Below are 11874 nucleotides of genomic sequence, written 5' to 3'. Positions count from 1 at the left end.
AATATAATAACAGCTGGAGAGATCTAGAAAAGCTTCATATAGAAGGTAGTAAGAGATTAGAAGAAATGATGGGAAGGAATAGGGAATAGGAGTTCCAGGAATAGGAGTTAGCCAGCCCCTTCAAAAGCAAGGAGATGGGAAATGGAGCATAGTGTGTTAGGAACAGCAAGGCTAGTTTGTCCACAATGTAAAGCATAGAAAGACGAATGAGTACAATAAGACTGAAAAGGTAGGTTGGGGCTAGATTGCCAAGGACTTTAGAAGCCTAGATAGCTTACATTTTATCCTAGAAGCAACAGGAAGGCAATGTATCTCATTGAGTAGAGGAATGACATAGACTTGTCCTAAAGGACAAATCACTGACAGCAGTGATAAGGGTGGATTAGATTGGAAACTTTTTCATAAAATAAGCTAAGTATGTGTAGTGAAAAGAATGGTGAAGTTGAAGTCAGAGAACTAGGATCAACTATGCTACCTATCTCTTTTGACTTTCTACATGTTATAATTTCTGAGCCCATTTTACAGAAATACCATGGTAGTTTGCCCATTGGGAGTAGGTGCTTAATATATGGCTGTTGAATTAAACCTTACTGTATCTCTTAGGTGTTAGGTTACAGACAAAAAGTTTTATGTATGGGTTTTATTCATCCATAATGGAATGATTTGGGTTCAAACGTGGAACTGCTTAGCAGCAGAAAGAACTGCTCTGGAGGCAGGTCACAACCCAACAGGAAGACTCACTGAGGAGAAGGGAGGAGGAAGAGAAAGAAGAGGAGGAAAAGGGTAAGGAGGGAGGGAGATAGAGGTATGGGAAAGGAAGGGTTAGAGAATAGTGAGTCTGACTCAGGTAACCGCCTGAGGGTGGGACAGACAGACAGAAAAGAAAGCAGATCTTTGGGATAAGGGGTATTTATCTCACCAAGCTGAGTGCAGAAGTTCAGACTTCCTCCACCCCCTGACAATCCACCTGAACAGATGAGGAAACTGAGGCACAGATCAGAATAAATCTAAATTTTCATATTTGTAAACGAATTCAATGGGAGAAGGTGGGGTGGAACTGCAAGGGATTAAGTCCTATCGGTTTTAGGAAACAACAGAAAAGTTGGACTATTTTGCTTAAAAGTTGGACTAATTATGCTTAAAATAAAAAAAATGAAGGGGAGGCGGTTCCAGTTGTTCGCCGGGGGTGCAGCTCCCTGGGCGGGTTCTCCAGCCCTGGGGCAGTGCAGGTCTCTTTGCTCTTTGCCCCTCCCCCGTCATTCCCCCCGCCCCCGAAGGCGGGTCGCTCCGCCCCCTTCCCCGCCCTTCCCCCTGGGTGCGTGAGCGTCCAGCGCCTGCACAACGGGATCGAGAGAGCCTGAGAGCAGGAACCCTATCCGCAGGAGCAGCAGCAGCAGCAGCAGCAGCAGCAGCAGCAGCAGGGGCAGTGCAAGCTCAAGCTGAGCCCGCAGCAGACGGACCTTGCTGTCCGGCCGCGCTTGAGCAGAGACCTCTCGCCAGCTCGGAATCCGGGCGGAGGAGGAGGAAAAGAAGGAGAAGGCAGCTGCCGCTTTCAGGCGGCCCGCAGCGAGTGCCACCCCCAACCCCGCGAGGGCAGCGAGAGGCCGCGCCATGGTGAAGGTGGCATTTAACTCGGCTCTGGCCCAGAAGGAGGCCAAGAAGGAGGAGCCCAAGAGCGGCGAGGAGGCGCTCATCATCCCTCCGGACGCCGTCAGTGTAGATTGCAAGGTCCGGGCACGGGGCAGGGCTGGGGAGGGGGTGGGGAGGTGGGGGAAGGGTCGGTGCTGGGAGTGAGGTGGTGGTTGTGGGGCGCCCCGAAGGGATCCCAGGTAGAACCACTGGGAATTGGGGGGGAGGCGATCTAGATCAAGTTGCAAGGTTCACTGTCCGACTGGGATCCCTGGATGAAGTGGGGGTGAGGCGGGGAAGAAGGGGAGCCACCATGAGATACTTTCCTGGGAAACCTAACACTACCCCCCACACACTCCTCCCACTCCACACACACACACCCTCCTTTCTCCTCCTCCGATTGCCCCCTTTCTCCTTCAGCCCAGGCCGGCTCCTTTGTAAGGAAGTGCGTATGCGGGGAGTGGGGTGGGGGTGGCAAGCTCTTTACTTTGCACAGGCAGCCTGGGGAGGAACTGGGGGCTAGGGAGATTAAGCTCGGTGCCCTCTTCGTTCGCTGTCTTTGGTACTGGGGCGAGGTGTAGGGCCCGGGCCGCCCCGCTGCAGCGGCGGGGTGCACGGTGGGACTTCGCCTCAGAACGTGCAAAACAAAAACAACACCTCCCCCTCCAGCCTCCCCCCCCCCCCCAGCCGAGTTTATCCCTTCCTTCCCCTTTATAAATAAATCCTAAAATGGCTGACATCAGAACTAGCCTAAACCTCGGGTTTCTTTTTCTACTTTCGTTTTGGAGCCGAACAGTACTTGGATTGAGTCCAGCAAGCTGTAAGCCTCTTATTAAAAGCATTTTCTTCCTTAACCTCCTTTCTGACCCAGTCCCGGTCCCCACCCCTACCCCTCCCCCGGCCCATCCTTATTGGCAGCTGAACTTAATGGTGGGGAAGGCGGGCGGGCTAGTTGACTGGAATGAGTTGTTAATTTTATAATTAAAACAATATCATTCCTGCCAAAGGTCAGCAATTGTTGTGAGGCTGTTGGTGGAAACTGGCCATAGGTGTTGTTTTTTCCAATAAAATTTAGAAGTCAGTGAATAGCTCTCAACACTAGGTGAAACTAAAATTTTTGCAACCCTTCTCCAGTTTTTAAAAATAGACAATCATGTTTATCATAATCTGCTTTAAAATAAATATCAAAGAGCGGTTATCTGGATCCTCTCTTTCCTTTGAGTAATTATTTTACCCACTGAGGATATTTACGAAGCATTTGTTTTGTGGTACTTGTCTCAGAAGTTAAAGTAACACTAGGAGAAATGCAATAACCTTTTGCTGGAGTTTCTTATATTTTTGCAGCTTAACAAAAGAAACTCTAGCAGAAGGTTATTGCATTTCTCTAGTGTTATTTTAACTTCTGCGAAGAGTATATTTTTGCAACTTAGCAGACCTTGTTTTAAGTTATTTCTGCTAAACTTTTAAAATAAATTTTCCGAGGAATACTTTTCCTTTCCAATTATATACCTCCTAGTTATTAAAAAAAAAAAAGTTCAAACATTGTTTTAACTTATAAAAGAAGCCTAATTATTGTGTGCCATTTATGAAGGCTGCTGGTTGTTTTTTGAGGCTTTGTCCATTTCTAACAATTAAAATTGAAATGAGGTTAACAGGTCTTGGTCAGTTACTTTGAAGTATTGGAATAACTTGATTACCCCTTGCTCAAAATGTTGCAGAGGGGATTCTTGCATTGACTTAGAGTAGATGGAATTCTAAAATCCTATCTAATAAGATTCTTTGCTTACCAAATAATGCCATCACAACTTTGAGACATAATATTCATTTCAACTTGCCTGTACTTTTTTGTTGTATATTTGTGGAAATCTAAGAGATTTTTTAAAGAAGCCTCAAATGTTAATTTTGATATGGATTGTCTTGTTTTGAAATGTAAACAGTGAGCCTATTCCCTAACTGGATTAAGAGGTAGCTCAGTCAATGTTGCTTTCCCTGAATCCTATGCAGTCCTAAAATAACTGTACTTAGGATAGATCAAATATATTGTAATTCCAGTAGTAGATTATCTGAACATTTGTTTTTATCTAATATTCATTAGCCCCCCGAAGTTCTAAATATTAGACATCATGGTACAGTATAGCAAAAAAACTAATATCTGAAAGTAGAAAACAACCATCATCTCAAGACTATGTCTGTAACCAACTCCTCCCCTTTAAAAAAAGAAAAAAAAGAAAGAAATCCAGAGAAAGAAATTGGGTGACGTCATTTTTTCCCCCTCTGGACCTGAATCTTCTGGGGGAATCTGAAAATCTTTGGACTAAAATCAGATTTTTGTTGACTAAAAAGTCATAAAATCAGCCTGTAATAATTTTCTCCTAATTTCTGGTGAGCTTGCTAGGAAAACTTCTGAAATTCTCCTAAATTCACCTTCAGATTTGACATTGTAGGCAATGATTAAAAGGAACAACATATAACTCCGTGGCCTTCTAAACCTTTTCTATTTTCTAAAAGCAACATATCAAACAAAACTACCAGGACTGAGCAGTAAAGGCCAAAGTCCTGCTTTGGTAACTAAGGCAGTAATCAGTGAATTGGCAGATACAGATGACTAACTCCTTTTGCAGTTCCTTACTGAAAGGAGCCTTTTCTTTAGTTTGTGACAAAATATTGCTCTGCTTTAAGAGTAGGATCTTTCTAATCAGTCATTTATATGTAAATTAAAACCTTATTTCAGGGTGTATTTTTGTGAAAGAATTTCTGAACCTTAAAAGCTTGGACAATAACTGAAAAATCATTATTTCCTTGAAGATTTTTTTCTGGTTCCGTGATAATGACTGCTTTCAAGCCATTTGGTATGTTTCTGCAGCTGGTTTCTCAAGATAAAAACACATAATCGCTCTCTTGTATGTTTGCTCCTTCCCTTAACCCTCTTGAGAAGATTAGATTGGATCATTTGGGGCCCAAACCCCTTAGGAACAAGTGACCATAGTACCATATAATGCATTAGAGTGACCACTCCTGTTACTTTGGTAAATACTTTCTCATCTTCTATTCTGCTTTGCCTCCCACCTCCTGCTGGTTTTTTTTTTTTCCCCACTACCTTTTAGTCCCACCTGCTATCTCCAGCAGGTTTGGAGACTTATGGTTAATTTATGTTTAATCCCTTTGACTGTTCTCCATTTCCTGTTATTAAATCATCTTGTCCCTTATTTACTGATTTGCTGCTTCCATGGATTATTGTGAATAATTGTCTTTACATCTTTGTCTTATATTCTCTCTGTTGGCCAGTCCATTAGAAGGAAAAGGGGAGAGGTAATTATAGAAATTAGAAAACAAAGGGTATTATGAGCCTTTCAAATAGAAAGAATACATATCCTCCCAAATTGAAACTTTTCCTGTATGTTAGGTTGCAGGCAGCTTTCCTCTTACCTCTGGAAAATAGGTGTGTCATGTATTTGTAAATACAAAGAAAAAGTCATCTCTATCTAGCACTATGTTATATAATTATATTTGGCAGACATCCCTCCCTATTTTAAAAAAATTTTAAATAAAAGTATCAAATACTTCCTCACTTGTCATACTTTGATTTATCTCCTTCATTGTTAAGTTTAGCTCTAAAGAGAGATATACTAGAGAAAGAGAAGATGGGCACCTATGTGACACTGGGCAAAATCTTTTCACCTTTACCATCTTCAATTTCCTTCTGTAATATGAGGGGGCTGAACATCCCTTGAGGTTGCTTCTAACTTTAAAACTTAAGTGAAGAATAACTATTTCTCAGTTGTTACATCATTTCAGCATTTGGCAAATTTTTCTATCTCTTCATGCCTGGAGGACTTGAGAAATCCTATTCTCCCAGTATTCAAGTTTATCTTATGAATTATACTATCAGTTTGGGGTTTGGGTTTCTCCTCCACCCTCCCCATAAGACAAGTAGATGACCCAATGGATAGAGTGCTAGATAGCTTGACCTCGAGTCAGGAAGTCTTTAATTCAAATGTGACTGTATGATCATGGGCAAGACACTTAACTTCTGCCTGCCTCAGTTTCCTCATCTATAAAATGGGGACAACAATAGCACCTACCCCTTGGAGTGTGGTTATGAGGATCAAATGAAATATTTGTAAAACTTTGCAAACCTTATAGCCTTCTATGTCAGCTATTCTATTATTATTAACAATTGGAGGCATTTGGTAGAGACTTCAGGGGCTTGGAAATGGTCCAGATTGAATTGAAAGAGGGCAACTTCTTGCTTTGGTCTTCTCTAAGTTGTGTCCTTTTCAATATTGCCTTGATGCATACCTTTTCTCTTGACCAGACACCCAACAAATAAATTGTTGTTGACAGTGTTTCTGATCAGTGGTTACAGCATTGAGGGAAAATTCCACTTTGCCACTGTAGGGCCAGTTTACATGGGCAAAAGTATTCTCAGAGGCCATTTCACAGCTAGAGTTTGTACCCTTAATTGAGCTTCTCTGAGTTAATGATTATTCACTTGTACTATCTATGATGACTAGGGCTCCAGACTTGGTGGGTTTTTGTTTTGTTTTTTAATATAGGAACCATCTTAGAGGTTTTGAACTGAGGTTGTTAAATTTAAAGGATTATTTAATATTAAATTAGTGTCCAAGGAAAATTTCAAACTTGGTGGGGTTTTTGGCATAGAAACCATCTTAAGTTTTATTAAGTAGGGTTATTTAATTTAAAGGGTCACTTAATATAAAATTGAGGCACATAGACATTTATTATTGATTTTTCTGGGACAGTTTCATTATTTGATGGTACCTGTGCCTCTTGGAACCCTCCTATCTCTTTAAAGCTCAGCTCATGTGCCATCTCCACAAGCACTTTTCTTCTCACTATCTCAATTAATATTCTAATCCTCCTGCTCTCCCCACCCTATTATTTTGTATTTAGGATCATAGATTTAGAGCTAATGGGGATCTCAGAGATCATATTGCCCAGCTTCTTCATTTTTTTTTTAACCCTTACCTTCCCTCTTGTAAGGCAAAAGAGTGGTATGGGCTAGGCAATGGGAGTCAAGTGATTTGCCAAAGGTCACACAGCAAACACACAATGTCTGAGGCCAGATTTGAACCTAGGATCTCCCGTCTCTAGGTCTGGCTCTCAATTCTTCATTTTATAGATGAAGGTACTATATCTTATATTTGTTATTACTCCCAATAGGCTGTCAGCTCCTTTATGGTTATTTACATTTTTTTTCCATTTAATATCTCTGGAGTCTAGGGGATAACTTTGCCAGACTTTATGCAGAGTAGGTGTTTTAAAAATGCATATTAAACTGAATTGAGTACACATAGCGTTCCTTTTTAGTTACAGTATTTATTAAAATGAAACTTTTTTTAAATTTTATTTTTACTGATGTCTTTTTTTTTTTTACTATTTGCTTCTGAATATATATCCTTTTTTCATTGTTTAGCTAGCAAGCCTTCACTTCTAAGAAAGTTGGGTTTTTTTGTTTTTGTTTTTAAAGAAGGAAAAAAGCACTTTAACAAAACCAAGCAAGCTCTCCGGTCTGACTGTCCTCTCTTGAGTTCACCACTTCTTTAGTGAAGGAGGATGATACATTTTATCACCTTAACTCCAGGGCTAACTTAATCATTATGTTTTTAAAGAAGTGATAGTATAGACCTCAAGCTGGAAGGGACCATTAAAGTCACTTATTCCAATACCTCTATTTTCCAGAAAACTGTTATACAGATAGCAATCGTAGAGGGCAGGATGAACCCAAGCCCTTTTTACCCAAGATTAACATGTAGTCTACCATACTATGTTGCTATCATATGTGATTCACGATATTATCAACATGTAGAGAAGGGGCCAGAAAGAAGTCATCCCATCCTAAGACTGATGAATTCACAGCTATAGCAATGCTGGCCTTATACCCTAAAGAGATAATAAGGAAAAAGACTTGTACAAGAATATTCATAGCTGCGCTCTTTGTGGTGGCCAAAAATTGGAAAACGAGGGGATGCCCATCAATTGGGGAATGGCTGAACAAATTGTGGTATATGTTGGCGATGGAATACTATTGTGCTAAAAGGAATAATAAAGTGGAGGAGTTCCACGGAGACTGGAACAACCTCCAGGAAGTGATGCAGAGTGAGAGGAGCAGAACCAGGAGAACATTGTACACAGAGACTGATACATTGTGGTACAAGAGAACGTAATGGACTTCTCCATTAGTGGCAATGCAGTGATCCAGAACTATTTGGAAGGGACATATGAGAAAGAACACTGTCCACAGCCAGAGGAAGAACTGTGGGAAAAGAAACACAGAAGAAAAACAACCACATGATCCCATGGATCGGTGGGGCTATGACTGGGAAAGTGGATTCTAAAAGATCACCCTAGTGCAAATACTAATAATAAGGAAATGGGTCTTGATCGATGGCACATGTTAAACCCAGTGGAATTGTGCATCATATGTGGGAGAAGTTTGGGAGGAGGAGAGGGAAGGAACATGAGTTGTAACCATGGAAAATTATTCTAAATCATCTAATTAAATAAATTTTTTAAAAAAGAGAGGTTTGGACTAGGTAATTAAGAAAAAATAATAACAAAAACTGATCAATTCAACCTCTAATACTTAACTGAGAATCTAATTTTAAAAACAAAAAACTTGTAGCAGGTTCTGCAAAGAACCGGATAGGCTTCAGCTGCTTTCTTGTTCAGTGGACTTGATTTGCCCATCCGGAGTATCCAAATGAAAGTATTTTTGTACAGCTAATTTCCTTCTTTGTGAAGGGAATATTGCAGATACTGTGCAATCTATGTGCTAGTTAGTCTTGATATACTTTTTTCTTCGTTGTTTTTTTGCCACAAAGAATAGATTGCTCTGTGGGTGGGAGGAAAGAGATATTATTCAGAAACAAATGTGATTGCAAGACTTAGAAACATTTAACTTTTTCACTCAAGAAACTTGGGAAGATTTATAGGAAATTGTCTGGTTTTTGTTTTGTTTTTATTCCAATTTTTTTGTACCAATAAAATGCTTTTACAAAAAGGAGGTGACCAGAGGAGATAAGTGTATCCTGTTTGTCCCTTAGGACTTTGTGGACAATTGCTATTTGAAAACTAATTTTACTAGTATTTGTGTCCTTCAGTAGATACTTGTTTTTGAAATGAAAGTCTTTTAAAATGAAGTATGTTGTGGTAGTTCTTGTGTTATCTCTCATCTTACTAGACATTTTCTGAATGTTGCCAACAATTGAGTGAATAAAAACCTTGGAAAATAAGTATAATCTGTTAAAAATTCTTTTAATTCTAAAAGAAAACCAATATATCTCATCACCATTTGTATTAAATTGAGTAGTTTTTTAAAAAAGCATTAAGAACCAACTAATGATGGTTTTGCATATGCTTAAATGTTCCTAAATTGAACAATGTATTTTTTTTTTAATGAGAAGTTCTGTTCTTGCTCTCATAGTAGAGGTATAGTTTTGTTTTTTACCGAGTACTTTCTATTCAACAATCCTGGTAATTGGTTGGCAGCAAGATGGTTTTGCAACATAAAACTTAAGCAGAAAGCTATTTCTAGATGAGACTGATTTTTTTGATGGTGGAAAAATGGTTATTGAACTATAATTTATACCACAGATTTATAAATACTTCACTTTTCATGTGAACGATCTTGGGAATTTATTTCTACCTAAAATTATGACTTGTGAAGGAATTTGTACTTCAGTGTGTATATAAGCAGATGTATTGTTACAATGACAACTATTTGTGAACATAATTAGATCTTATTGTTTTAAAGTACAGCATAAGGCTTTGAAGATTTCCTTTAAAAAAAAGTTTGTCTGACATAAGGATAAACTACTGAAACCTTTAGTTTTCATATTCTCTTTTTTTGATGTTATTCCATCTCCTTGTACTAAAAAGACTAAAAAATCAAGAAGTCAGTTGAAATACAAAATGGTAGGCACATAGGGTTTAAAAAAAAAAGCAACTTAGTCCAGAAAAAATGTATATTAATTGTCCTTCTTTAGCTCTACATTTCTTATCTTCATCTTCAGCAGCTACCTTCTCTTTGCAGTATTTCATTTCTACTGGCTTGTCTTTAAGCTTTTATCATTTCCTTAATGGAAAGTCAGAAAGGCTTGGTTCCAGGACTGCCCTAGCTCTAAATCTTCCACCCCCCACTCCCACCCCCATTCTGCTACTTAGCTTTTTCATTGCACTGTCTCTGGCCCTCAGTTTCCTCATCTTATCTTCATAAAATGAGAGAATGAGACCAGGTAAAAGTTGAAGTTTACACTTGTAATGTACATGTGTTACTTCATTTGAACCTCACAACTAGATAAAAGTCTAAAGGTATCAATAAAATTACAGGTAGTTCCATTTCTTGTCTTACAGCTGAGGAAACCCTAAGATTCAGTGACTTGTTCATGGTTTACATACCTAAGTGTTGGCAGGATTTGATTCCAGAATTCTCTTGACTCTTGCACTCTATATTGCCATTTGGCCTTTAATCTCCAAATTTGCTTCCAGCCCTAACATTCCTTGAGTCAACCCAATTCCACTACTGGGATCTGTAACATTTTAAAGCCTGCCAAGGTATTGGGCTAACAGCCCAGTGAGCTTCAACTATGGACACAACAGGCTCAGGCCAAAGGATCATCTTGTCTTCTTTTTGGCCTTTATTTTAAAATTATTTTTAACATTCATTAACAAAAATTTTGATACTCTACCTTCTTGCCTCTTCAAAGCAAACAATATATCAATTATACATGTGAAGTCATACAAAACCTATTTCCTTATTAGCCATGTTACAAAAAAAGCCTCCAAATAGCAAGAAAAATAAAATTAAAAAGATACTTCAATTTGCACGGAGTCCCACATTTCTCTCTCTGGCGTTAAGTAGCATTATTCATCAGAATTGTCTTGGATCCAAATGTCTTGGATCATAGTAGCTAAGTTTCACCACTGATCATTGTTACAGTATTGTTGCTGCATACGGTGTTTTTCTGATTCTGTTTACTTTGCATCACTTCCTATAAATCCCCTTAGGTTTTTCCGAGACCACTTTCTTCATCATTTCTTATATCACAATGTTATTCCATCAGAATCATGTAACTTCTATAACCATTCTCCAATTAATAGGCATTCCTTCAGCTCCTAATCCTTTGCCATCTCACACACACACACACACACACACACACACACACACACACACAACTCCTCTAAATATTTTTGTACATATGAGTTTTTTTCCTAAGGGTGGTCTATAGGTGGTCCTTTCTCTAGAGTTCAGAAACTTTGAACAGAGTGGGATCCTCCTAGATTTTATTTAGTATTAAAGAAAACCTTAGGTCTTTTGGAATCTGTCCACAAAGGTTTACCACATTCATCAATGCTCTTTTGTGGATTATATGAATATAGTCCCTCCCTAGCTCTTCTTTTGGTTTTAATTCAGCTCCTTTTTAAGTAACTGGAATGGTACTAGTGATATTTGACAGGACTCCAGTACTGAGGAGTTCATGTGTGCCAGGAAAACCCTTCATACACAGTGATACAATTCTAGTTGGTAATACAGATCTTGCCAGGCTTTAGGCGAGATTAGGACCTCTAGAGTTTGTCACGAGAAGTCTGTGAAATTAGGATTAGATTTTTAACTACTTATTTTTACAGACCAGAAAATCGAGGCCTAAAGAAATAAAGTTTTAATCAAAAATCCCATGAATAGCAAGTATCTGAGCTCTTTGATCATGAAGACTTATTTTATTTAAAATAAATCCAAACAGATGTAATGATGAATTTCCAGAATAAAACTATCACACATTTTTGTGTGATGGAATAGAAATTTACTCTTAACTCAACTCTTAAATACCAGTTCACACAATTTCTACAGTTTATTAAATCAAAAAAAGGAAACACTGATTCATTGAAATAATCAATCTCTTGACTCCCTGTGTGTTAATACCAAATCTTATCTTTTGATTTAGTGATCACTGTTACTCCTTACCTTTTTTACTTTGTCCTCTTACTCAGAAAATTCCTTTAATTTTAGTTTTTTTCCTTATGGTCCATTGGACTCTCAGACTGATGATGTGGTGATACTTAATGGGGTGCATTTGGTGTGATTGGTTCTAGATTAATAAACCAACTTTGTGGTCATGGAATTAATTTCTACAAATCTGTGGTTTCATTGCCTGAATGTACACATTATATATGACCTACAGTGTCAGCAAAGTAGATGGGTATTTGTTGCACATGCTCCCCTCC

At 38.8% G+C, this 11874-nt stretch overlaps 1 protein-coding gene across 2 annotated transcripts in view; it reads left to right on the top strand.

Moving 5' to 3' along the window:
• Window positions 1–1248: 1248 nt before the first annotated feature.
• ITM2B (integral membrane protein 2B) overlaps window positions 1249–11874 on the top strand; it is a 36600-nt gene continuing 25974 nt past the window's right edge. The window contains exon 1 of one of the 2 annotated variants that reach the window (XM_001368796.5): window positions 1249–1728. In XM_001368796.5, coding sequence (XP_001368833.1) covers window positions 1612–1728 — 117 coding nt within the window. In that variant the 5' untranslated portion in view covers window positions 1249–1611. The remainder of the gene's footprint in view (window positions 1729–11874) is intronic. The other variant, XM_007495425.2, reaches the window with a different exon arrangement.

The sequence above is a fragment of the Monodelphis domestica genome, chromosome 4 (genome assembly GCF_027887165.1).
Source record: "Monodelphis domestica isolate mMonDom1 chromosome 4, mMonDom1.pri, whole genome shotgun sequence".
In the NCBI taxonomy this organism is placed as follows: Eukaryota; Metazoa; Chordata; class Mammalia; order Didelphimorphia; family Didelphidae; genus Monodelphis; species Monodelphis domestica.
Note: the sequence above shows the minus strand (reverse complement) of the source record. Positions and strands in the feature narration are given on the sequence as shown.